This window comes from Myotis lucifugus, unplaced genomic scaffold (genome assembly GCF_000147115.1).
Source record: "Myotis lucifugus unplaced genomic scaffold, Myoluc2.0 scaffold_45, whole genome shotgun sequence".
NCBI classification, from domain to species: domain Eukaryota; kingdom Metazoa; phylum Chordata; class Mammalia; order Chiroptera; family Vespertilionidae; genus Myotis; species Myotis lucifugus.
Window position 1 is genome coordinate 87,662 of NW_005871093.1, and position 27,769 is coordinate 115,430.

General features: G+C 44.7%; 1 protein-coding gene across 3 annotated transcripts; it reads right to left on the bottom strand.

Annotated features, from left to right (window-relative positions):
• Positions 1-137: 137 nt before the first annotated feature.
• On the bottom strand, positions 138-26,818 carry COQ7 (coenzyme Q7, hydroxylase). Of its 3 annotated transcripts, none has more exons than XM_006088189.3 (7): positions 26,667-26,818; positions 22,820-22,998; positions 20,996-21,110; positions 20,154-20,293; positions 19,101-19,169; positions 18,430-18,508; positions 138-422 (listed from the first exon to the last, which is right to left on the bottom strand). In XM_006088189.3, exons 1-6 carry the CDS (start codon positions 26,737-26,739, stop codon positions 18,431-18,433), a joined length of 654 nt encoding a protein of 217 aa, XP_006088251.1. In that variant the 5' UTR covers positions 26,740-26,818; the 3' UTR covers positions 138-422; position 18,430. The 3 variants fall into 3 exon arrangements, with proteins under 3 accessions (XP_006088251.1, XP_014310828.1, XP_023609192.1); XM_014455342.2 differs by having other exon boundaries at positions 22,820-23,051; positions 26,667-26,793; XM_023753424.1 differs by lacking the exon at positions 138-422 and adding an exon at positions 1,259-1,652.
• Positions 26,819-27,769: the final 951 nt, after the last annotated feature.

Genomic DNA, 27,769 nt, shown 5'->3' on the forward strand with positions numbered 1-27,769 from the left:
GAACAGACACATAACCTAGGCCAGTCTGTTGAGAGTACAGTATTCCCCTGCTCACTATGTGATTCAGAGTGAAAAGGTGACCCAAGTTGATCCATAAGTATTAGTTAGCTTTTGCTACATAACAAACATCCCAAACCTTGAAGGCTTAAATAACAAACATTTATTATTTTTCACAATTCTGTGGGTAGGCAGGGTGGTTCTTCTGCTCTAGGCCAGCTCAGTTGATCGCAGTGGTCTCTTGGTGGCTTGCCTGGAGCTGAGTGGTCTAGGATGGCCTTCTCAGTGTCCAGTGGTTGGTAGACTGGTTTGTCTAAGGACATGTGGAACAGCATGTTTCTGATCCGTGTAATTTTTCATCCTCTGGTAGGCTATTCCAAGCTTGTTGCTGTGGGAGCAGCATTCAAAGAAATCCAGAGCAAAGACTGAAAAGCAGATTGAGACTTAGGCTTGGAACTCATATACTGTCGCTTTTACTACATTCCATTGGTCAACACAAGTACAAGATCATCCAGCAATAAATTCCACCTCTTGGTGAAAGGAGCTGCAAAGAATTTGAGGCCATTTGCAATTTACTCTAGAGTTAATTTTCACTGGGAAATTGAGAAAGAGAAGTCCTTTTTTTTGAGAGAAGTCCTTTTTCTATCAGAGTTGCTGATCCATTAGGCTGTAAGCCCTGAGATGCTGGCAGGCAGCTTTGCCAATACAGGGGAAAGGCCTGTTGGAGAGGAAAGGACTACCAAGACTAGAGATAGAAACTGCTGATGGTTTCATTTGAGCTCCACTCATGCCTATATTTAAGTTGGTTTGAGTCTCTCCTCTGAGATTGGAAGTGAGAGAAAGGAGGGTTTCTTTCCTTCTGAATACCTTCCTCAGACTCCCAAAGCATCTCATAGCCCACTTCTTAAATGGTGGCAATAGCTGTCCTCCATAATTGAATGCTGTCATTCTCAGTCAGTGTGAGACACTATAACAGAGTATCATAGATTGGGTGACTTATAAACAACAAAAATTTCCCTCTCACAGTTCTGGAGACTGGAAAATGCAAGGTCAAGACACCAGCAGATTCAGTGTCTGGTGAGAGCCCACTTCCTGGCTCAGAGACAGCTGTCTTCACTGTGTCCTCACATGGCAGAGGGGCAAGGGAGCTCTCCTGGGGTCCCCTTTTATAAAGAACCCCATCCCATTAGGTGAGGGGCCCCCCCCCTCCATGCCTTAATCACCTCTCAAAAGACCCCCCATCTCCTAATATTTTCACCTGGAGTTTCGGATTTCAACATATAAATTGGGGGGTACACAGACATGCAGCTTGAATTCCACTTGAGCTCATCGCCTAACTTTTGGTATCTTTCTACTGAAATAAATGATTTCCATGGAGATGGGACGGACAGGCTGGTAAAGAAGACAGGTGTGCTGAGTTTCACACAAGTGTTTTGATTTTGATTTCAACAGAGACAGGGTAAAGTCTGCAGGGATTTTTCAGAAAAAGATGTCAGGAATATGGTAACATACTAATTTAATGATGAGCAGGCACCTAGAAAAGGTGCCTAGTTTTGAAGACTGGTCACTTTTTGGTGGTATCTGAATCTCTCCATAGCATCCAAATCTCTACCATTTATGGTTTCCCTGTTAGGGTCAAATAGAGAAGCCATCCTCTGTAGTTTATGTGAATGCAATCATAGTATGTGCAGGAAGAGGTAGGAACAAAAATGGAGAGAGAGAGAGAGAGAGAGAGAGAGAGAGAGAGAGAGAGAGAGAGAGAGAGAGGGAGGGAGAGGGAGAAATGTGTCACCATGTAAACATTGTGGGGGACCTACCCAACTACCTACTGTTTTTGTCTATGAGCACAACCTTTTGGTGGGCATAAGATGGAAACTGTATATCTGCTCTTGTTCCCTCACGCCATCCCAGTTCCCACCTGCTGGGTGCAATCAGTATTAAAGATGGCTATTTCCCTTCAACATGGTCCTAAGAAACACCTTCCTATAGAGCTCAACTAGAGAAACACAGTGATGGGTTCCAGCCCTGGAAAAAAAACCTACTAGGTATAGGGAGTTTCTGGGAAACAGCACAATGCTGTGTTGTCTAGGCCCGGAGTTTAAGAAATGGTTTCACCTGGAGAGTAGCATACGAAGTGAAATAAGTCAGTCAGAAAAAGACAAGTATCACATGATCTCACTCATATGTGGAATATAATTAACAAAATAAACTGATGAACAGAGTGGCTCCAGAGACATGGAAGCATGAAACAGAGTGCAGAATCTCGGAGTGAATGGGGGGGGGGGGGAGGGGAGGGGGGCAGTTCGTGGCAGAGGGGGGTCAACCAAAGACTTTGAATGCATATATGCGTAACCCGTGGAGGCAGACAATGGGTTGGCGAGGGCCTGGAGTGGGGGTGGGCAGAGGCGGGCTAGAGGGGATCGATGGGGGGAGGGGGGCATATGTAATATATTCAACAATGAAGATTTTAAAAATAAATAAAAAGAAAAAAATTATTTCATAGGAGGAAGTCTTTGTCAATGCATGCTTTTCACCATCCTTACTGACTTCGGAACCTCCCCGATCTCATTTCCACACTGGAAAAGATGGGGAACAGGAACAAGTCACCCACATTCTCTGAAGCCTGCCACTCTCATCCTCTGTAATGTCTTTGTCAATTGTAGCTTTGAAGACCCTCACTGGAGGGTGTGACACCCTTCATTGGACCACTTGAGCCCATCACTAACGAAGATGTGATTTCTAAGACTCCAAAAGCCAGCACTGGCAGTAAACTCAGACTCCTCGCCCTGAAGCTCCTGAGCAGTCTTCCCAAACTGCCTCCCTGGTCCTATCCTGATGGCACCAGAGGGCAGCGTGAAAGGATGCCCCTCTGCCGACTGCGGGGTTCTCCAGCCACATTTCTTTTATACACACAGTGTGTCGAGGGCCACTTCCAGCCGCTGCCCGGAACCTAAGCAGCATCTGGCCATCAGCTTGACAGGATGCTGAGTGGCCTGTGTGTACCTTTCACTGGGACACGGAAGCCCTTCACTTTTCCCCCTTTGTTAAAGGCACACTGGGAAGACAGACGTGACTTTTTATAGCCTCTCCAAAGGTCAGGCTTTCTCCTGTGGCTGGAAGTGGCCCTCGACACACTGTGTGTATAAAAGAAATGGATTATCAGCCTCACCTTTACGTCAGGGCTGTGCTGAGCACATAATCTACCTCCCTTTTCTTCCACAAAGCCACCCGGGGCTCGATTTGATGTGTTTTATTTCTGACCCTGCATGAGGGATCCACCAAAACACCCCATCCTGCAGGAGGCCTTGAACAATGCTCACTTCCTTCTTCACCTGGGATAACCAACCTGGACCATCCGGAATGAAGCAGGTGTTTGATTTGCATGAGTAAAAACACAAGACTCAAACTAGGCACAGCCTGCTGTAACCACAGGGAGGGACCAAGAGTCAGGCATCCATATATGTTCAGAGCTATTTTAATAGAACAGTCCTCATCCTCATTCCACTGTGTGGCTTTTGTTCTCCTGAAAGGTACCTGTGTGGATTACTGATAATTCACTCAACTTTCATTGGTTCAACTCATACTTACTGAACACCTACTCCGTGCCATACTGTTCTAGGTGCTTGGAATATACTCAGTGAACAAAACAGCATCTCAGCCCTCACTGAGCTGGCACCGAAAGCCTTGTCCATTATAGTGGGGCCATAGAATTTATTGCCCAAACTCAGACACTCTTGAGAAGAAAACTGATTGCCGTGGATTATTAAGTCGGACAACAGGCACAGACCAGAACCATCCTGGGCAAACCACAGGGGAGGTGTGCAGCAGCCCAAGGCTTTGCCTGGTAGTGGACACTGCTCAGTAATCAGGTGCTTCTAGAGCAGAAAGAGCAATGTGCTGTGGAGGTAAGCAGTGCTGGGTTTGAGTCTCAGCTCAGAGACTTACTGAGTGTCATCAATTACTCATCCCTTCCGTCTGATGTTCAAGTTTCCTGGTAGTATGGATTACGTGAAGTAACACTTGGAAAGACCTAGCCCACACTTGGCACGTAACGCCGTAGACAGGTTCTGTGACTTTAAGCAAAATGACATACAATGAAACCAGTTTTACTATAGACTAATTGACATAAACAAGAGTTAAACTTCTACAGCATCTTATCAATGTTATAATGAAACGATGTTGGACAAAATGATGCCATTCAAGGACCTGCTGTAGAGGCTTAACAACCATTGGTTTCTCATCCCTCAACTCAATGCCAACACTCTGACCCTCCCCCCACCCACAACACACACATTTACTAGATTTGGAAGCTACCCTTTAATCTAAAGCAATCTACCTGGATTAGCAAAAAACTTACATTGGTTAAATAATTATAAGAAAAGTTTCTACTGGAGCAGCAGAATAAAACCGATGAGAAAATCATAACCATTACTACATTATTGAGTTTACTCTAAGTGCTAAGTAGCTTTTTACATTAACGGTGTTCCTACAATCTCTATGGATCAAGTCATGTTTTACAATCCATTTTAAAGATGAGAATGAGGCCTAGATCAGGGGTCAGCAAATGTTTTCTGTAAGGGCCAGTAAGTAAATATTTTAGGTTTTGCAGGCCACAAGCATACTGTTGCAACTATTCAAGTTTTCAGAGGTAGCATGCAGCAGGAAAGCAGCCAAAATATGTAAATGAAGGGTGAGTTTCAATAAAACTTGACTTAGAACAGCTGGATTTGGCTCCAGAATCTGCTGACTCCTGACCTAGAGAGGTAAAGCCTAGCTCAAGCTCCGCAGGCTAGTGAAGTGGTTTAGCTGGGATCTGAGCTACACCCATACACACAGTTCTGCGTCCTGGTTTACCCCTCACTACAGTCAATGTCAGAGATTTTTCATATCACAACAGAGACACCTCCTTTTTCTTAATGGCTACAGAGCAATCCCTGTTGTGGCTGAACTGTAAGCTGCTTAGCTGGTCCCCTCCTGGCAGGTACTGAAGTCAGTTACAGCAGTTTGCTATTATAAATAATGCTGCAGCAAATACCTGCAAACAAGTCGTTTTGCGCATGTTGAACTGCAGTGTATTTTCAGAATGGCTGCTGGAGTTCCAGCCTTGATATCCATTATCACAGGCTGCATGCAACAGCTGGGGGAAGGCAAGAAAAGCAGCTTCCAGTTGTCTGACCCTTCCCTGAAAATCCCACCTAAGAGCTTCTGTTTATATATCACTGACCCAAACACAGTCCCATGGGCACATCCAGCTGCAGTGGGAGAGAAAAGTCTGAGGGCCTCCCCTGGGATCTTGTGGAAATGAATGGATAAGCACGATGTCCCATGTTACTCCAAGGAGGTGGGAGTGGTCCAAGCTGTCCCTTCTTGCTGTGGCTTTCTTAAGGTTCCCTTCCCTCGGATGGGGATAAAGTCAGGAGGCCAGACTCTCAGCCTTAGCCGTCACCATGGGTATCTTTGTCTCCCTATCTGAAGATGCCCTCTCCCCCTCCCATCTTTCCTCTACTTTAGTCTGTTTTAACTAATGGCATTTCATAGAAAAACTGCAGATTTTTCTTCAGACAAGATCTCTTCCCCTAATAAACACTTAACATTGTTAGCAGCACCCTTCCTTATCACCTTAAGAATAGTGAAATGGGCCCTAACCGGTTTGGCTCAGTGGATAGAGCATCGGCCTGCGGACTCAAGGGTCCCAGATTCGATTCCGGTCAAGGGCATGTACCTTGATTGCGGGCACATCCCCAGTGGGGAGTGTGCAGGAGGCAGCTGATTGATGTTTCTCTCTCATCGATGTTTCTAACTCTCTATCCCTCTACCTTCCTCTCTGTAAAATATCAATAAAATTTATTTTAAAAAAAATAGTGAAATGGGAAATATACTTTATGCCTATATACTTTAACCAATACCAGTGACTTTCCATTTCCTAATTTCACGTACAGTAACTCTTCAAACAGCTCAAACAGGTTCCCGGCTCCTCCTGAATCCTAATTAAATCAGTACAAATGTTGTGGATCTAAAAGGATGGGGGATGGCAATTCCAATGAAAGCCCTCTCTACCTGCCAAGGAAATGGATTTGAAAGCAGTTTGAGGAGGGAAAATTATAGATTTTAAGATTAATTCGATGTGGATGGTGAGGCTGAAGAGAGTCAGAAGGCTGGATTTTGGCCTCTAGTTGACACAGCTGGGTAGATCTTTTAATCCCCAGTGGCTGGCCCTTTATCTGGCATAGGGCAGATGTTAAATAAATTTTGTGAATGAAAAAAACAAACATAAAAAACCTTCTTTCAATACTAATCACTTCCCTTGACATGATTTCCTTATTTCTGTCCTATATTTTTATTATTTTCCTGTTCAGCCTGAAACTTACCACTAACTCATGTTTCCTTCAGGTCCTGTATTAGTCAGGATTCCCGAGAAAAACAGAACCAATGGGGGCTGGAGGTGGTGTGATATAAGGAATTGGCTCACGTGATTACAGAGGCTGACAAGTCTCAAGAAAATCCGTCGGCAAGCTGGAGCCTCAGCAGAGCAGATGGTGGGGGGAGTTCCAAGAGCCAATGTTTCAGTTCATACCTGAAGGCAAAGGACCAACGTCCCAGCTGGGCAGTCAGGCAGGAAAAATCGCCTTTATTTTCAGGAAGGTCAGCCTTTTTATTCTAGTCAGACCTTCAACTGATTAGATGAGGCCCACTCACATTAGGGAGGGCAATCTGCTTTCTCAGTCTACCAATTCATGTGTTAATCTCAACCAAAAACACCCTCACAGAAACACCCAGAATAATGTTTGAAAAATGTTTGGTATCCATAATCCAGTCAAATGGACACAGAAAACTGACCACCACTAGTCAATTTTATGAGTGCACCTGACTGATTAGCCAACAAGTCCTGCTCTTCTTCTGGAGAGGTGTTTTCTATGCAGTCAGGGTCTTGGCAGAAATGAGAAGCACTCAAATGGGAGAACTGAGTGGAGTTTATGGATGAGACTTGTTCAGAAAGGTGAGGGCAGGATGAAGGGAACTTAAACTCAAGGGATGGTGAAGCCTCCAAGGTCCTGAGGCAGTTGGAAGCTTTTATGACTTCCGGGTCTGATGGGGTAGACAGAGGGAATGTGCCAGCCATGTTCAAAGCACTTGACTACCTTTAAAAAAATGCTTTTTTAAATTGACTTTAGAGAAACATTGGTCAGCTGCCTCCTGCACATCCCCTACTGGGGATCAAGCCACAATCCAGGCATGTGCCTTGACCAGGAATGGAACTGGGACTTCTCTGTGCATGGGATGACGCTCAACCAACTGAGCCACACCAGCCAAGGCTACACATATTACCTTTAAAAAAAGTTTTATTGAGACACTAGAGGCCCAGTGCACGAAACTCGTGCACAGGGAAAGGGGATCCCTCAGCCCAGCCTGCACTCTCTCCAATCCGGGACCCCTCGGGGGATGTCCGACTGCCTCTCACAATCCGGGACCACTGGCTCCTAACTGTTCGCCTGCCTGTCTGCCTGCCTGCCTGATTGCCCCTAACTGCTCCCCTACCAGCCTGATCGCCCCTAACCACCTCTCACTTGTCCCGCACCCAGGACCCAGGATTCCCTCTTCCGGCCGGTGACAGGCACCCAGGACCTGGGCTTCCCCTCCTCTGCCAGGACCCAGGCTGGCTGCAGCTGCAGGGGACTGTGGCTGGACGGCTTCGTGGCTGGACGGCTTCGCCTAGGCGCAACCGCAGGGCGGGCAGCTTGTCCCTCTCCTGGGTAGCAGACTGGATGGTCCCCATTCCTCTCTCACGAGCTCATTTGTGCCTGGCTGGTCCCCATCCCTCTCTCCCCAGTGTTGAGTGTCTGAGCTGTTATGGCATGATGGTGTGAAAACCATTTGCATATTAGCTCTTTATTATATAGGATAACTCACATACCAGACAAGTCACTAATTTAAGGTGTACACTTCAATGGCTTTTAGTATATGCACAGTGTCCTGTAACCATCACCACAGTCAAATTTAGAACATTATCCTGAAAAGAAACCCTGAACTCCTTAGCTACCACCCTCCAACACCCCCATTCCCTCCCAGCCCTAGGTAACCACTAATCTACTTTCTGTCTCTATAGATTTACCTGTTCTGGACATTTCATGTAAGTGGAATCATACAATACGTGGTCCTTTGTGACTGGCTTCTACCACTTAGCATACTTTTTCAGGTTCATCCATGACAACCCAGGTGCACCCATTTTACAAGTGGGTAAATTAAGGCACTGAAAGGTTAGGTAACACCTGATAAGTGGTAGAGCAAGAATTCACACCCAGGTGTTTTAGATCATTATGCTACGCTGCCTCTCTGTCACAATAGAGTCCTCACCCACCATCAAGGGGAGCACTATAGTAATGTCCCCGCTGATCGCATCCTCCCTGACCCAGTCCATCCTGAACCTACTGCCCCATTTATATCCACTCAAGTTCTGTCTCCAACACGACTTCCTGGGCTCAGGGGACATCAAGCCTTTTTTCCTTCTCCCTTCTTCTGGTGAGGGAACTCTGGCTTCCTTTGTGGGAACCATCCCTACCCAACTCGAGGCCATGTGGCTTGAGTGGAGTTGTTCCCACTCCACCAGGCAATTCCCCAGGCCACAGTAATTGGTCCAGGGAGAGAAATGTGACCTAATTGGAGAAAAATGAGACTAGGGGTGGGGGAGGGGCATCGTTGTGGGTTCTGGGAAAGCAAAGTTTTCTTTCGCTTTTGTAGAAGCTAGAGCAGTGGTTCTCAACCTTCTGGCCCTTTAAATACAGTTCCTCATGTTGTGACCCAACCATAAAATTATTTTCGTTGCTACTTCATAACTGTAATGTTGCTACTGTTATGAATCATAATGTAAATATCCGATATGCAGGATGGTCTTAGGCGACCCCTGTGAAAGGGTCGTTCGACCGCCAAAGGGGTCGCGACCCACAGGTTGAGAACCGCTGAGCTAGAGGAAGAGATCCTCTTTATGTGGCTGGAGGAGTATTAAGAGGTGATGGAGAGAAGTGCTGCAGCAAGTCTGCTGCCATATATGAGGCGGGCCCCTGGGAGCCATTGTGAGCCCAATTTCAACACTATGAAAAGCAGAAATAGGAGAGAGAAAGAGAAGCCAAGTGTTTGGTTCGAGCTCCTGGGTCAAGCGATACCTGAAGAAAATGACCTCTGAATTTTTCATTTTTCTTATTAGAAGAAATGTGAGATGTTTTGTGACTCTTCTAAATGATATGAGAGAATTTCATGTTCTAAAATTCTTTTCTTATACAGCACTTAGAATATGGTCCCTTGAAGCAGTCAAATAAATAACTGAGATAATTAATCTTTTAATGCCCATGCTGTCTTATTTAAACACATACAAAGAGCATCAGCAAGTGAGTGCAACAGGTGGCATCTCCATGCAATTTTTTATTGTTTCAATAAAGCCACCTGGAAGTTAGGCATGGAAAATACCACACAAAGGAGCCCCTCCCCACCCCCTGTGGAATGGGAGCATTGCTGTCACCATTGTTTCCACCTGATGAAGACAACTTGCTCTGGAACATATTTCCAGCTGTCACGGCACCAAGTGGACTGGAGAAAATTGGAACAGCAAGTCACATCTTAGTGGAAAAGTGGGACAAATCTTGAATCAGCCCTCAGGGAAAAGCATCAATTTGGGGGTAGATTTAAAATAAAGCCCTTGTGGAATTAAACCACTGATTCTTAACCAGGGTGCATATCAAATCCTTGTGTGAGCTTTTAAACTATATCCATCCCTTAGGCCAGTTCTGCAGTACCTGCTTCAGTAGGACTGGGGGAAGCAGGAGCATCAGTCAATTTTTTTAATCTCAAGAGTTTAATTTGATTTGCACGCCTAATTAAGAATTCCAAAATTAAACATTAGGAATCTGTATAACTGGAAATATAACTGAGATTTTTTAAAAAGGAACAAAAAGTATCATGAAGAGAAATTCTCAAAAAACACACACAACAGCTATAAATAAAAAGCATTCTGAGGGAGGAGTTGAGACATAGTGACGGGTGAAATGTTTGTCAGGCTTCCACTGGGTTTGGAGTGCAGATGGACAAGAGGACTGAAGGGCACCCACAAGTCTGAGCCTCCTTCCCCCCATCATACTCTGACCTAGAAGTTTCTAGGTGAGCTCGTACTGAGATCAGGTGATTGTCATTACTTGTTTCAATTCATTTTGTTCCATTCCACGAGCCCACGTGATTTGTTTTTAGCTTAGATTTGTTTATCAAATGTTGGCTGAGGGCCTAAGCTCCAGGAACTGGCAATAGCCCCTGCCTTTGAGAAGCTCGCTGCCGGGCTGGAGAAATGGTAGGAAAGCGGGTAACAACCATACAATTATAGAATGCAATACCAACGCAGGAAGCTAGAATATGCAGAGATAGGAGAGAGGGTATGGGAGGATTTCACCTAAGAGATAGGGGGTTTGAAAGGGCAAACAGCCTTAATCAATAGAAGGGCAGAGCATGCAGATTGCAGGAAGGTGGGGGTGAGCAAGGTCCAGGGAGCAGTGCCAACTAATGAATACGCATTCAGTGCGGCCCCTTGGACACTACTTGGTGCTTAATGAGGGTTTCTCCACATGTGGTACCCTCCAGACAGAGACTAACCGAGCTCCCCTGTGTTTTCCTCTCTCCCTTTTCTGAAAAGGAAAATGCCTCCTCCCTGAAAAGGACTCTCAAGTTAGTGGCCCAGCACAGAGTAGAATAGCCAGCTGAGCAAGTCCTCCATATCTTGCAGTGTGCAAACATGACAGTCCACTCTCATCTAATGGCAAAAATCAGGAGGTGGGATTATTGGGGTCAGAATATCACCACACCCACACGTAGCAATTGCTTATCTATGCTCTCCAGGGATTATCCCTATGACATTCTGGAAGTGACAGAGCTGGTAGGGGCCGCTGGACTCGGAAATCAGGGGTAAGGGCGCCCTCTGGTGGCCACAGGCGGGCGCTGGGAAGACCTTCCTTGCCCTTGGCGTGCCCAGCAGCAGATCTTTCTTTAGAACCAGGATCAAAGGGCCCCTCCTGTTCAGTCACAGTCCTGCAGGGCTGCCATTTCAGGAGGCAGTAGTGGAAGGAAGCACGTCCCGAAGGCAAGAGGAGCCTTTTAAACATTTGAAAACATATTCAATAGAAAAGTGCTTTGTGCTCTGGCAGAGCCAAAAAAGGTGGTTTTGAAAAAAGGTTTCTTTTGTTCCCCTCCTGTTGGAAAAGGTCATGTTTTCTTCTCCACAAATCACTCAGATCCCGGGGTCTTAAGGAGGACCTTTAGGAGTCTGGGGGTGGGGGGGTGGGGGTCCAGAGATTTTATCACATTCTCAAGGAGGTATGGGATCTCCAAAAGGATTAAGAACTCCGAGGGGTCCCTCCTCCTGAAATTTCATAGAAGCTATGTTCAAATGTGGTCTCCTTGAAGCATTAGAGGTCCCCAAAGTCTGTTCTTAATAACCACCAGGTCCACCGATAGGGTAAGAGAGGGAACAGGAAGAGGCCGTATAGCTTCCTGGTTAAGTGCAAGCTCTTCAGCACCTAGCAGACTCTGTAAATAGGGGGACCAGGAGAGTGCGTGTCCCATAGGGTGGTCCTGAGAGTTCAGGGATAAAGCAGTTAAAATAGTACATAGTCTGAGCAGGTAAGGAGCTGGCACGGTGCCACAGTGGCTCAGCTGTAAAAGGGAAGAAAAGTACTGCAACCAATTAAAAGAATGAGGTAGATCTATACATATTGACTTGGAAAGATGGCCAAGTAGGTCACTGAATGAAAAAGGCAAATTGCAGATCTAGATGCACAGCATCACTCCATTTGAAATACAATACAAACCCAAACATCTACATGTACGGATAAAAGGTCATGTTGGGTTTTTTTGGTCTGGAAATGCACACAATGAATTATCAATAGTGGTTACTTCCAGGGAATAAGTTTGGAAGGGGTGCTTTCTTTTTTAGTTATATGTAGTTTGTATTGTTTGATTTTGAGGCAAGCATTACTTTTGGAAGGGAAAAAAAGAAAAAAAATGTGCTGTCCTATGTGGCAGATTGCTAACAGTTAACTACAAAGTAAGGCAAGTGGTCAGTTTCCTGCTAACAAGCAATCTACATGGAGATTTACCTGTCACTGCACATACGGAGTATTTTACCATGTGCACACATGCATTATTTATTACAAAAAAAGTTTTAATCTTTTAAAACAGGGCAATTTAGCCCTGGTCTGGTAGCTCAGGTTAGAATGTCGTCCCCATACACCAAGGTTGTGGGTTCGATCTCTGGTCAGGGCACATACAAAGAAGCAACCGATGAATGCATAAATAAGTGAAACAACAAATTGATGTTTCTCCCTCCCTTCCTCTCTAAAATCAATAAAAAAAAACAGAGGCAATTTAACTTTGTATTTAGTCTAAGAAAGATTTACTGAGCGTCAGACACTGTGCTAAGTTCTGAAGATACGGAAAGGACGAAGACAGTCTCTGCCTTCCAGTTCATGGTCTAGTTCAGTGCTTCTCAAACTTTATTGTGCTTCCAAATCACCTGCAAATGTTACATACTGGTTATCTATTGCTTTTTAGCAAATCAGCCCAGAACTCTGCAGCTGAAAACAAACATTTATTATCTAACATGATTGCTGAGTCAGGAATTCAAAACTGACTTAACCGGATGATTCTGGCTCTGGGTCTTTCATGAGGTTGCAGTCAAGATATTGGCTGCAGTCATCTGAAGGCTTGACTGGGGCTGATGGGTTCACTTCCAAGATACTGCACAAATATGGCTGTAGGCAGAGGGCCTCTCAGTTCTTGGACATGTGGCCCTCCCCACAGAGTAACTGCCTGAGTGTCCTCATCACATGGCCTCTGGTTTCCCCCAGAGTGAGTGCTCCTGGAGAGAAAAGTAGACGCTACAGTGTCTTTTATGACCTACCAGCCCGGAAGTCAAACTTCATCATTTCCACTATATTCTGTTTGCTAGAAACAAGTCACTAAGGACAGCCCATCTCAAGGCAAGGGGAATTAGGTTCCGCTGAGCAGAGGAGTATTGAGGAATTTGTGGACATACTTTAAAACCACCACTGGGGGGAGAAACCAAGATGGCGGCATAGGTAAACACCGGAGTTTGCTGCCTCGAACAACCACTTCAAAAATACAACTAAAAGACGGAACGGACATCACCCAGAACCACAGGAAGGCTGGCTGAGGGGAAATTCTTCAACCAGAAGGAAAGAGAACAGCATACCAAGACTCAGAGGAGGCACAGTGCGGAAAATACAAAGGTGCGGAGGTGCGCGCGGAGCGGGCTGGTGGCTGAGGGCGCGGTTGTCGTTTTCAATCGGGAGGGAGTCTCAGGCTCTGAGCTCCAGTTCTGGGCAAGTCTCTAGGGACCCAGACTCAAACGGGAGAAGCGGGACTGTCTGGCATCGGTCGGAACGCGAGGGCAGCTTTCTCTCTGAGGTTTGCAGTGGTTGCTGGGACTCTGAGAGGCAGAGCCTCTGGGGGCTGGACTGAGAGCAGCCATAACTGCTCCCTCCACCAGCCCTGTTGATCCCGTGCGACCCACCCCGCCCAAGCCCTGCGCAGAGCCATTTGCCGGATAGCCTCAGGCAAAGGCTAGATTAGCACCTCCCCAGAGGACAGAAGTTTTCCCACTGCAGACACAGCTGATTCTCACAGCCAGTTGGCCTGGAGGTCAAATCCCCCTAGTATTAACTACAACAATCAAGGCTTAACTACAACAAGACTGCGCACAAAGACCACTAGGGGGTGCACCAAGAAAGCATAAAAAATGTGGAGACAAAGAAACAGGACAAAACTGTCAATGGAGGATATTGAGTTCAGAACCACACTTTTAAGGTCTCTCAAGAACTGTCTAGAAGCCGCCAATAAACTTATTGAGATCTACAAGAAATCTAATGAGACCCTCGATGTTGTGATAAAGAACCAACTAGAAATTAAGCATACACGGACTGAAATAAGGAATATTATACAGACTCCCAACAGCAGACCAGAGGAGCGCAAGAATCAAGTCAAAGATTTGAAATGCGAAGAAGCAAAAAACACCCAACCGGAAAAGCAAAATGAAAAAATAATCCAAAAATACGAAGATAGTGTAAGGAGCCTCTGGGACAGCTTCAAGTGTACCAACATCAGAATTATAGGGGTGCCAGAAGATGAGAGAGAGCAAGATATTGAAAACCTATTTGAAGAAATAATGACAGAAAACTTCCCCTTCCTGGTGAAAGAAATAGACTTACAAGTCCAGGAAGCACAGAGAACCCCAAACAAAAGGAATCCAAAGAGGACCACACCAAGACACATCATAATTAAAATCCCAAGAGCAAAAGACAAAGAGAGAATCTTAAAAGCAGCAAGAGAAAGAAACTCAGTTACCTACAAGGGAATACCCATACGACTGTCAGCTGATTTCTCAACAGAAACTTTGCAGGCCAGAAGGGAGTGGCAAGAAATATTCAAAGTGATGAATGCCAAGAACCTACAACCAAGATTACTTTATCCAGCAAAGCTATCATTCAGAATTGAAGGTCAGCTAAAGAGCTTCACAAATAAGGAAAAGCTAAAGGAGTTCATCACCACCAAACCAGTATTATATGAAATGCTGAAAGGTATCCTTTAAGAAGAGGAAGGAGAAGAAAAAGGTAAAGATACAAATTATGAACAACAAATATGCATCTATCAACTAGTGAATCTAAGAATCAAGTGAATAAATAATCTGATGAACAGAATGAACTGTTGATTATAATAGAATCAGGGACATAGAAAGGGAATGGACTGACCATTCTTGAGGGGGAAAGGGGTGTGGGAGATGTGAGAAGAGACTGGACAAAAATCGTGCACCTATGGATGAGGACAGTGGGTGGGGAGTGAGGGCGGAGGGTGGGGTGGGAACTGGAAGGAGGGGAGTTATGGGGGGGGAGAAGAGGAACAAATGTAATAATCTGAACAATAAGAACAATACTGCTTGCAAGAATAACATCCTTTGTCATGCTGGCATTCTTTGGATGATGTCCAATTTTAAAATCACATTTCCCCTGAAAGGTCAGAGCAGTAAAGTAAGGGAAAGACAAGATTACCTTGTTAATACACGAGGACAAGCTGTAATGAAATAAAAAACAACCAAAGGGAGATCCATAAAATCTCTCTGGTCTTGTTTTGGAAGCTCTCAAGCATAAAACATCAGCCATCAATTCTGAAGGGGATGCTAAACAAACAGCAACAAATCTGGGCTTTTAATAAGGATTGTGCAAAGTGCCTTCAGATGCCTAAGATTCCTGCCTGCAATACTTACAAAATTAGCTTTGACATGAGGGCAGTAAATACTACCAGCATTTCAAAGATCAAAGAACAAATACCACCAGCAGTGAGATCCAAGGGAGAGGGAGAACAGCCTAGGAGGCCATTTTCATAGCAGTTCTGCAATTGCTTAAGATATTTTTTTTATATGTTTTTATTTATTTCAGAGAGGAAGGGAGAGGGAGATGGAAACATCAATGATGAGAGAGAATGATCCATAGCTGCCTGCAACCTGGGCATGTGCCCTGACTGAGCTCAATCATTGAGCAACACTGGCCAAGCCTTAATAACATCTCGATCCTTCCCTCACCTTGTCCTTTCTCCTTCTCCTTCATTCCTTCCTGTCTTCCTTCCTTTAAATGGGTGCCTACAATGTATTAGGGACTGGGAAAGATTATTTGCCCTCAAGAAGCTCTTGGTCTTATATAGGAAAGACATAAAATGAGCATTTATAAAACAATGTAGGCATGAAGCAGTCACTGTGTAGAACAGTGGTTCTCAACCTTCCTAATGCCACGACCCTTCAATACAGTTCCTCATGTTGTGGTGACCCCCAATTTCATTGTTACAAACTGAACATAATTAAAGCATAGTGATTAATCCCAAAAACAACATGTAATTATTTATGTGTTTTCCGATGGTCTTAGGCGACCCCTGTGAAAGGGTCGTTTGACCCCCAAAGGGGTCGCGACCCACAGGTTGAGAACCGCTGGTGTAGAAACTTGGCTTTTCAGTTGTTAAACAACTACACTAAACTACACTGCAGGTGTCTGTTTGTAACCTAGCACTAAAGAGTTGGGGATCTAAATTGTCTTTGACTTTTCTCTCCCATGTTTAACTTATTGCAATTATCATCAAAAGACTGATTGACTTATCACATAAATTAAACTCACTGTTGCTCTAGGAAAAGAGAAGTTGACTAAAACCAAACTATCCCAGTGTCCACTATTCTTCAAAACTGGACCCCTTGGAGGCAAGTCATGCCTCGTCAGGCAGTGCTGATTAAACCCAGAAAGGCAAAAGCCTTAATGCTGTAATTCTTCACCACAAGAAGCTTAAGAGTGTAGGCCAGGAGTCCCCAGTCCTGACTCACATTAGAATCACCTAGGAGCTTTGGAAACCATTCTGATCCTGGGCCCCACTCTAATCCTGAATTTTTAGTTTACCACCTGGAAGAAGCTCCTCAGGACATTCTAATGTGCAGCCAGAGAGGAGAATTACTGATCTAGGTTTTTCATAAATTATTTTAAAACTAGAGGACTGGTGCACAAAATTCATGCATGGGGTGTCGGGGGGTGGGGGGTGTCCCTCAGCCCAGCCTGCACCCTCTCCAATCTGGGACCCCTCAAGGGATGTCCGACTGCCTGTTTTAAACGGGCAGTCGGACATCCCTCTCACAATCCAGGACTGCTGGCTCCCAACCGCGCACCTACCTGCCTGCCCTCCTGCCTGCCTGATTGCCCCTAACCACTTCTGCCTGCCAGCCTGATTACCCCCTAACCACTCCCCTGCCAGCCTGATCGACGCCTAACTGCTCCCCTGCCAGCACAAATGCCCCTAGCTGCCGACCTGGTCACCCCTAACTGCTCTCCCCTTCCGGCCTGGTCCCCCCCCCCCAACTGCCCTCCCCTGCTGGCCCAGTCACCCCTAACTACCCTCCCCTGCAGGCCCTGTTCCCCCACCCCCCCCCCCCTTGGTCTCCCCTGGGGGCCTGGTTGCCCCCAACTGCCCCCCCCCGGTGGGCTGGGCGCCGGGAAAAGGCCTCCTCTGCTGGCCATCTTGTGTCCACATGGGAGTGGCCATCTTGTCTGTTGGAATGATGGTCAATTTGCATATCACCTCTTTATTATATAGGATGTGCAGATCACATAAGACTTCAACACAGTATGAAAAGTTTAGTCTGTTTTGGTCCATTTTTTGGTAACAGCCCTAAAGAAAATTATTATAATGCAAATTCACAAATAATTCACAATTTAGTACATTCTCCAGTGGAAGTAACCCGCCTCCAATCCACAATTCAAAATAGAAACAATGAGTCTTCCACTTACCTGATGAACTTGACAGCCTTCCTTTGTGTCAAACTTAAATACCCTTGTGTTTTCAATTTCCTTTTGTTACCAGTAAACTCAAATTTTTTCTTTAGATTCCTATTACTTTCTTAATAATTTATTCTTGATGTTTTAGGAAAAAATTAGCTATGGACCAAACACTGACCAGCTTTGTTTGCTGAAATTTGAATGCACCTGGTGCACTGTCAGCCTTACACCATACACAAAAATCAACACTGGAGAGTTTTATTAAAAAACAAGCCTCTTGCAGTTTAACAAAACTCATCATAAACTGGCCTTGTTCTGTTCCTAATGAGATACTAAGTTGTTTTTCTTTTTTTTTCTTTTTTTTAAAATATATTTTTATTGATTTTTTACAGAGAGGAAGGGAGAGAGATAGAGAGTTAGAAACATCAATGAGAGAGGAACATCGATCAGCTGCCTCCTGCACATCTCCTACTAGGGATGTGCCCGCAACCCAGGTACATGCCCTTGACCGGAATCGAACCTGGGACCTTTCAGTCCGCAGGCTGACGCTCTATCCACTGAGCCAAACCGGTTTCGGCCTAAGTTGTTTTTCAGAGTTAGCAGAATAAGACTGCAGACCATGTACTGGAATAGTAGGACAACACACTAAAGAAAAAATTTACCCTAAAATAACTTTTCAAAGTCACCGGGTCAAAATCCACTGTGGACTACAAACCCTTACCCGCAAATTCAAACATTCAATGCACGAAAAGCTGTGATTCCCAAGCACCTGCGTCCTAGGCTCTTATTATGTTAAATCAATGTAACTCTCTAAATATGCAAAAATCCCCCTGCTCCTTCCTTTAACTGTAGCCCAAAAACCCTCATCAGGGAGACAGATCTGAGCTCACCTCCAGTCTCATGGCTGGTGGACCTCACAATTAAAGCCTTTTCTTTTCTCAAAAGATGACGTCACAGTATTGGCTCCTATGCATGTGGGACAGTAGCTCTTGCTCAGTAACAATATTGTACATTTCCTTTTCTACCAATACCACTTGTTAAATTACTATCATCTTTTATAGACAGGGAAAAGTGGTCATACCTTAAAATCTTTCTGACAAATATATCGCTGCGCTGCATCCAGCCTGGATAACCTTCTTCAAAATGGCATATGCTGGAGCCTGTTAAAGACAATAAGCAGACAAAAGAAACACATTCTATGTTCACTTTTTAAAAATATATATATATTTTTAATTGATTTCAGAGAGGAACTGCCTCCTGCATGCCCCACACTGGGGATTGAGTCCGCAACCCAGGCACATGTCCTGACCGGGAATCAAACCATGACCCCCTGGTTTACAGGTCGATGCTCAACCACTGAGCCACACCGGTTGGGCTATGTTCACTTTTACTTGTGAGATCTGCCTGGCAGGACTGAGACTTCTCTGGATAAGAAAGAAGATCTAAGAGATAATCCGTTTTAATTTGGGGGGGTGAACTATTCAAAAGATTAGAATGCCTCTGCTACTGCCAAAGCATTGAGTCATCTGGTTTCTCACTGGAAAGGGAAAAGGAGCTGCCAGGGAAAATGATACGGAGGAAGCAAGAAGATTCCCAATTGGGAGCTTGCTCTTGGTCAAAGCAGTGTATTCGTTTTCTTCCTTTGGCAGTCACTTTGAAATCTATTTTTTGGGAACCGAAACCTTCCCACCCCTCAGCCTTCCAAATAAGGTAACCAAAGCACCACAAGCAACAGTAAAGGTAGGTCCTCACCAGTTCTGCATCATGTTCCAGGCCTATGTCATGGTGCTCAAGCTCTTCATCCCTAAATTTCTTTATCACCTGGTTAAATAAAAAGAAATAGAAGTCAGCATTCCAACTCTCCGGGTGAGACTAAAAACTCATATTATTATCTAAGACAGGGGTAAGTAAACTTTTCCTATAAAGAGACAGAAGCAATATTTTAAGCTTTGTATGGTCCCTATCATATCTACTCAACTCTGCCATTGTAGAGGGGACAGCAGCCATGGACATGTGAACAAGTGGGTGTAGCTGTGTTCCAACAAAACTTTATTTATAGAAACAAGTGGTCAGTCACAGGCCGTAGTTTACCAACCCGATTTAGGCTTTAAAAAAAGCTAGGGCTGCCCTAGCCGGTTTGGCTCAGTGGATAGAGCATTGGCCTGCAGACTGAAGGATCCCAGGTTCGATTCCGGTCAAGGGCACATGCCTGGGTTGCAGGCTCAATCCCCAGTAGGGGGTATGCAGGAGGCAGCCGATCAATGATTCTCTCTCATCACTGATGTTTCTCTCTCTCTCTCTCTCTCTCTCTCTCTCTCTCTCTCTCTCTCTCTCCCTTTTCCCTTCGTCTCTGAAATCAATAAAAATATTTTTAAAAAATAAATTTAAAAAGCCAGACCTGTATCTGTTCCCTTACCTGCTGTGAAAAATTATCTGAGAGTATCTTTCATTTTATTTATTTTTTAAAGATTTAAAAAATTGATTGTTATTTGTTTTTTAAAATCTGAGGGTATCTTTTAGTTCATTTATTTAACAGCATTTGCTCAGGACCTACCAATAATCCAGAAATGGGAGAATACAGGTCCGAGCTCAGAAAACATGGGGTTCTGGCGTCTGCCCAAGCATGTGACCAGGGCACACAGCTTCAGCTCTCAGTACCTTAGTTTGCTTGCCTTTAAAATGAGGTGCTGACCTAGATTTCTAAGGTCCCACCATTTCCTAACATTCTATTTTTCTTCTTCTTACCAAACTGCATGTCTGCCCCTTCCCTCCTTTACCAGCCCCTTTCAGAGTGTAGTCAAATACCTGAAGCAGCTCCTCATATTTTTCAGGATCCTCCTCCATCAGTGTCCTGATCTGGTTGTTGTAGTGATGTGCTATGGACTCTTCCACGGCCACAGTGCAGGCCATCGCTCCTTCCCTCCCAAGCAGGGCGGTTCCTGCGCCTGGAATGGTTAGATCCAGAGCAGTCAAGGATGGGACTGACTCCACTGCTGAAGGAGAACATTACAAACCCTGGGGCTGGATAACCAATCCCTTGTTGTGAGGGCTGTCCCATGCATCGTAGTATGTTCAGCACCATCCCTGCCCTCTACCCATAAGATGCTGGTAGCATTCCCAGATATGACACCAAAATGTCTTTAGGTATTCCAAGTGTCCTCAAGAGCAATTTGACCCCATTGAAAACCACTGTTTAGGGGGTACCAGGTTAAACCTTGACTAATGCAGTAAGAAGGCTATTCTCTTTCAATGATCTCCCTAACCTGATTATGGCAAGGAGAAAGTCGTCATTTGGGGTACGTCTTTGATTCTCCTACACCATTTACTTTTCTCCCTTGTTAAGAGTGAGCAGCTTTGCCAGGAAATATTATCTGGCTACAACTGAATTAGTCTAGCTTTGTTTCCCCCCGTTGTATCTATTTTTACTGTACCTTTTATTTATAAAACTACTGATTTTGAGAGTCTATCTTAAATAAATTTAAGCAAAAAAAAAAAAAAAAGGTCAGCCAATTTAACTTTAGAAAAATATTAAGTAAAAAAAAAAAAAGGCCGTAGAAGGACACAGCAAGAATTGTGAAGTGGCACTTAAAGGATATGTTCATCTCAGACCTTTCAGCTCCCATAAGCTCTTCTGGACAGACACGCACCTAATGCAAACCCCACCACGTTCCAAAAGGGCATCAGAATCGTCGGCCGGACCCTGAATGCAACCATCAGTTCATTGAACTTTTTCAAGTGGTCCTTTTCTTGATCCCACATTTTCTGTAAGAAACATAACAATAAAAACATGTAGGCATTCCATATAGGCCACCGCTGTATCCCAAGGAAGCTACATGCCCTATCCATGAACCATGATTCTAGCAGAAGCCCTCAGACCCACAAAGTACCTAAAGCAGTGGTTCTCAACCTTCTGGCCCTTTAAATACAGTTCCTCATGTTGTGACCCAACCATAGAATTATTTTTGTTGCTACTTCATAACTGTAATGTTGCCACTGTTATGAATCGTAATGTAAATATCTGATATGCAGGATGGTCTTAGGTGAGCCCTATGAAAGGGTCGTTCGACCGCCAAAGGGGTCACAACCCACAGGTTGAGAACCGCTGGCCTAAAGGATGAGGAGACATACTCATAAGAAATGAGATGTTTAGCTCATTTAAAATTAGGAGGGCAGAATATTAGGTATCGTATAATTTCCTTCCAGATTGCTAGTATATAAGTATCATGTATATCAGAGAAGAAAGGGTGGATGATAATAGCAGCTAACACACAGCACTTCCTAACTGCCAGGCACACTATCAAGTAGCTTAACGTAGGCAACTCATTTAAGCTGCACAACCGCTTCGTGAAGGACAAACCATTATTATCCCCATTATACAGATGAGGAAAGGGAGGCACAGAGAGGTTAAGTAACTTGCCTGAGGACTCAGAAAAGGCAATTTAACTTATGCTGAGCGTCTCTTACATGCCAGGCATGGTATCAGCTGCTCTATACCAGCCATTTATTCCTCACTAAAACCCAATGCGGTAGGTGTTATCAGCCCATTCTGCAGATATGGAAGTGAAGACCTAGAGTTTATGTGACTTCCCCAAGGTCACACAGTAGCAGGTGGGAGAGAGTTGAAATGTGAAGCTGGGTCTGTGTGAGTACAAAGCCAAGGTCTCTCCTTTTGCTTCTCAGTATAAAATATCTCTCTGGGCTCCAATGGGGGCCGGAGTGCAACCTCTCAGCAACTGGTACTCTAACCTAAAGGTGTTTCTCAACCCTTTTTTCTTTTCTTTTTTAAAAAAATATTTTTTATTGATTTCAGAGAGGGAGAGAGAGGGAGAGACAGAAACATCAATGATGAGAGAGAATCATTGATTGGCTGCCTCATGCATGCCCCCTACTAGGGATCGAGGACCCAACCCGGGCATGTGCCCTTGGCCGGAATCAAACCCGAGACCCTTCAGTCTGCAGGCCGATGCTCTATCCATTGAGCCAAGCCAGCTAGGACTCGACCCCTTTTTCATTATCACCCACCCCCACTATAAAAATTTACTACTACAGATATACCATATTATCTGTTTATGTACTAAACTAGAGGCCCAGTGCACGGATTCGTCCAAGGCATGTGCGGCCTGTCCCAATCGGCCGGATCCCAGCAGCAAGCTAACCTACCAGTCGGAGCGTCTGCCCCCTGGTGATCAGTGTGCGTCACAGCGACTGGTCAAAGAGTTGAACGACCGGTCAGACACTTAGCATACTAGGCTTTTATTATATAGGATGTCCATCTGTGCTCTATACATTGAAATAATAATATCCTTTTCACTCTTCTCTCCCCAATATCCAATTTTTACTCATTTGGGGAAAAGGGTATGTCCCCTAAGAATACATGACCTAATATGATTCATTACTTGAAGGCCTTTGGGTCTCCACCCCCGTAAGCCCTGTTCAGTAGACCAGGCTGAGAGATATAAAGCAGCGCCCACCTGAATGACTGGCCCGACACTTGTGCGACCCAGGACAGCCATCTGCCCTGCATAGATGCGGTTTGCTCCATATTCACCTGCATGATCCACACGGATAATTCGATCCACAGCTGCCCGATTGATATTGTCTAAAGTCATTCTTGAGCTGCAAAATCTGACACTGATTCTTCTTCCATAAGCTGCAATGCAAGTGTTTATTCTTCATTACTCTCAAGTAAAATTGAGATGTTTCCTTTTACAGACAGAAGAAAGGGGCACCTTAGAACAAAGGTAACAAGTGAGTTCCCCTAGGTTGACATGCCCTTAAGTGTATTGTTTATCCTGCAGTATTGATTTTTAAAAGAAGCGAATGTTACCTACGCTTAAAAGACTTTAGCTAAATATCTGGATTTCTGGTTTAAGTGTATGAAGATAGGGAAATGCTGAGTCTGACTTCTCTTAAGGCAGTTGATGTGGCAGCTGGCTCTAGATAGGCATGGTTCTCTAGTTCACTCACCCCTCCGGGCCCACTTCGTTCCCAACCCTGACTACCCAGAACCTTCTAGGGAGCTTTCAAAACCATGAATGCTCCTCCCCAATTGACTTCTGGAAGGAGACACTGATATTGTGAAAAAGCTCTGTACATGAATCTTCTCTGCAGCCAAGGTTGAGAACCATAGATTTAAATTCTCTTAAAATACCCATATCCATGAGCATCTGATTTTGAGAAATAAGCCTTAGAACTTAGGTTTCATCTCATTATGGTACAGATCCAATTCAACTGAATTATTCTTGCCTTCAAAATGTAAATTCTTCAGGACAGATTAGATATTATCTTTAAAAATTTGCTAATAGTGACACCTGGATTTGTATTCTGAGCCTCATATGGCGGCATCCCAAAAGTGTTTTTCCCTGAGAAGAGTTTTGTAATGTGTTTAGGCATGTAAGCTGTTTTCAGTCCATTTTGCAGATATGGAAATGGAGACCCAGAGAAAATATTTAAAGTGAACTTTAACCTGTATTGGTATCACCTTGAGATGTGTTCCAAGCCTTATGTATGACAACCATGTCTTCTGTGCCTTCTGACAATGGGTCAGTGTTAACTGTGGCCATATTTTTATGTGGAGAACAATTTTAGACATTTGATAAAGTCAAGGTAGCCTCTTGCAAGTTTCTGCCTCCTAGTCCAAAGACTGGTGCTTGCATCAATCTGACCTTCTTATAGAAAGTCTAGAGGCCTGATGCATGAAATTCATGCAAGGGAATTGGCCCTCACAGCCCTGGCTGCCTCACGGCCCCATGGCCCCACCCACTGGTCCTTCTAGATGGTCGGTCGTTCTGCTGCCCGGTCTAACTATCATATTAGCTCTTTATTATATAGGATTATATAGGATGGGGCAAAAACTTGACCCAGGAATTGATGCTGAAAATGATGAGCTGGCTCTACTTCTCAAATTAATCTTGTTTGCTTGTTCTTTCTTTTGTTACTCCCACCCCAAAACATGGCAATGGGAAAGAACTTTACAGACATCCCAGTACTCATTTAAAAAACACACACACACACACACACACAAATACACTTTTTAAAAAATACATAGGATGAATTCCAACACACAGCTGACTTTTTGTGGGTAGGATTTTATTTAGATTAAAAACATACTAGATTGTCCCCTAGGCCTGTACCACCTTTCCAGATTCAGACACCTAATAAATGATCTGGGATGAGAAGTAACGTGGAGAATTGAGTATCCTAATATTTGCCATTTCTATCTTTTCACAATCTCTGCAAGGCGTCTTTACTAAGCATGAAGGGACCTTAGAAAACGCACAGAGGCCAAGACCGGTTTTGCTCGGTGGATAGAGCGTTGGCCTGCGGACTGAAGGGTCCCAGGTTCGATTCCGGTCAAGGGCGTGTGCCTTGGTTGCGGGCACATCCCCAGTAGGAGGTGTGCAGGAGGCAGCTGGTCGGTGTTTCTCACTCATCGATGTTTCTGCCTCTCTATCCCTCTCCCTTCCTCTCTGTTAAAAATCAATAAAATATATTTAAAAAAAAGAAAAGAAAACGCACAGAGGTAGGGCCAGAAAATATGTGTTTTGTCTCAAAACACTAACTTTGGACAAATAAGAATTGCCATTTCTTACATACAAATTGGTAATAAGCAGGTTATTACCCTTTTAAGGGAAACATGCAATAACAAAACCTTTCTTTTTTTATTTATTTTTCCGCAGGGCCTCTCCGGGGCGGCCTCTAAGGGTTGGCGCTTTGGGGAATGGCACACCTGTGCCGTCACGTCACTGCAGGTGTACCACGAAGATAAAATGAGATACAGGAAGCAAGGTAACTTTATAAATGAAAAAAGATTCTTATTCTGTTATGCCCACTGGCTCAACAAAGAAGCATTACAATCCATGATCAACAATCCTATGAGTTTTGCCTGTATTGTCACACACTTTAAAAAAATAAATTAAACTTGAAAGCCAGTGGTAGAAGCTCTCAAATGCACTGTTTTTTTATTTGTGTTTTCCAAAGTGTGAAACATATACCAATAATGTTACCCAGAAGACTTTAAGTGGTATATGGGAAGATTTTACATGGCTTATGATCGTACATTAAATAATGCCCATGTGGTAAGAGTTATTCTCTTTTAAATTCTCTTCTAATCCTTTTGATTTAATCAAGGACACTGGTCTGTTTATAGCTGACAAATCCTAACACTTGGTAATCTCCCTTTTTAAAAAAATGTTTAAATCCTCACCCGGGGATATTTTTTCATTGATTTTTACAGAGAGTGGAATAGAGAGGGAAGGACAGAGAAATATCGAAGTGAGAGAAACACATGGATTGGTTGCCTCATGCAACCGAGGTACCTGCCCTCGACCAGAATCGAACCCGGGACCCCTCGGTCTGCAGGCCGACGCTCTACCCACTGAGCCAAACCGGCTAGGGCTAATCTCCCTCTTTTACCAGGAAAAGAGATGGTCTTGGGCTCAGGCCTTGGTAGGCCACAGTATCTAACACAGTTTAATAACTTTTTGGTTTCAGTGTATTGATTACTTGATTTGGGGCAGGCAATTCGGGTCTTCTGTTTACCATAAGGACTTAGTTTCCCTGAAACGATTTAATTTAAAAATGGAATACGGTTATAAAATATATTGAATAATCAAAAGTACATGATTTTGCTATGAGGCAAAATCCTGAAGGTGGCACACGAACGACTTCACTTGCAGGAAGCGACCTCCCCATTTTCCTAGGCAGCTCAGGTGAACCAAGAAGAGAGGCCAGGACCCAAACCCAAGCCTCCCTGCTCCCCATTCGATGCTCCTCCAACTACCCGGGTGCTTCTCAAACTTCCTACTAAAGTACACGGTTCCGCCCAAGAGCGTGTTAAAGCACTACCGGCTGGCAGAGCGGCCCAGCAGGTCCGTGAGGGACCCAAGACCCTGCGCGTCTAACAAGCTCGGGGTGGGGATGGGGGAAGCGGGCGCCGGGCGCGGGACTGCACTCTGCCTGACCAGCCCCGAGGACACCCAGGGGCACTGAACTTTCAAAGCCCACAAGTGTCCTCGCCGGGCGCTCCGACACCTGCAGTGACGTGACGGCACAGGTGTGCCATTCCCCAACGCGCCAACCCTTAGAGGCCGCCCCGGAGAGTCCCTGCGAAAAGCCATGCCCGCATCCCGCGGCGCACTAGCCGTCAGGGCCCCCTAGCCGTCAGCGCCCCGTGTTTCAAGTCTCGCAGCCGCGCTCCGTCGCAGGCCTGTGACGTTATTGTAAACGTCTCTCCCGTGACCTCGGCGGTCCAAACCCCAGGCGAAAATCCCCGGGCTTCCCGCCCAGCGCGGGGCCGCAGCCCCGCTCCCACTTTACCTGACAGGGGTCGCGGGGCACCGGAGCACAGCCGCCACCGGGAGCCAGACGCCACCCACCGGGCGCAGCTCATTGTCGGCGACAACAAAGTAACGACTCTCTTGAGCGAAGCGGGCCCAACGTGCCCTTAGCGCGGACTGATGACGTAGGACAGACGTAGGGAAGACGCTGCCCCTATCTGCATCGGTGGTAACGCCCCAAGGCCCCTGCTTCCATTCGATTGGTTGGAAATCGCAAATGAAAGTATTCTATTGGATGCAGTTGTTATCAATCACTTAGGGGGGTGGCGAAGGAACCTTGGGTTGCCATGGAGGTGAGAATGCTAAATTGCTGGTCCAAAGATCTGACAGGGTAAAGTTTTAAATTACATATTTTTTTTATTTTTAAATTACAGTTGAGTACAATATTATATTAATTTCAGGTGTACAACCCCGTGATTAGATATTTATTTGACTTCTGAAGTGAACACCGTAATAAATCTGATACTATATGTAGTTATTACAATATTGACTGTATTCCCTATGTTGTACTTTATATCCCCCTATTATGTAACTACCAATTTGTACTTATAAATCCCTTCACCTTTTTCACCCCCAATCTCGTTCCCATCTCCGACAGGTAAAGATTTCTCAACTAAATTCCTGGAAAAAGGACTATGAGTGAATTAATTTATTGGCATAGCCATTGTACTTTGTGCTTCACCAACACGGAAAAAGATTTTCCTCCATTTTTATCCTACATCCACTTCAAAACAGTAGAAATTACATGCTGAAATTAAGTTCACCACATGGCCAAAAGTGTTCTCTCTAGGTATTGGGGCTAACAGACTACTTAAAATTTATTTCTATTTATTTTCTCAATTTTAGATTTTCTGCAGAGAGCACGTATTATTTTTGTGTCCACTTTATTGTTGGTAAACAAGTGGGTGCCAATTGGTTTACTGGGGTTTGGGGTGAGGAGAGGAGATTTAGCGACATATACTTTTAAAAGTGCATTCCAAAGTGCATTTATGATGCTTCTATCTCTCTCCTCCCTTCCTCTCTGAAATCAATGAAAATATATCTTTTAAATAAAGAAAAATTAATTTAAGCAAGGGGTTGTAG

What these genes read in the sequence shown, in the direction of transcription:
- COQ7 (XM_006088189.3), bottom strand. Translation starts at nt 26,739, where the DNA reads ATGAGCTGCGCCCGGTGGGTGGCGTCTGGCTCCCGGTGGCGGCTGTGC. An exon ending in CGTGGTGGGGTTTGCATTAG is followed by an intron (nt 20,294 to 20,995) that starts GTGCGTGTCTGT and finishes TAACCATTCCAG; the next exon opens with GCGCAGGAACCGCCCTGCTT. An exon ending in TGGAACATGATGCAGAACTG is followed by an intron (nt 18,509 to 19,100) that starts GTGAGGACCTAC and finishes TGTCTTTAACAG; the next exon opens with GCTCCAGCATATGCCATTTT.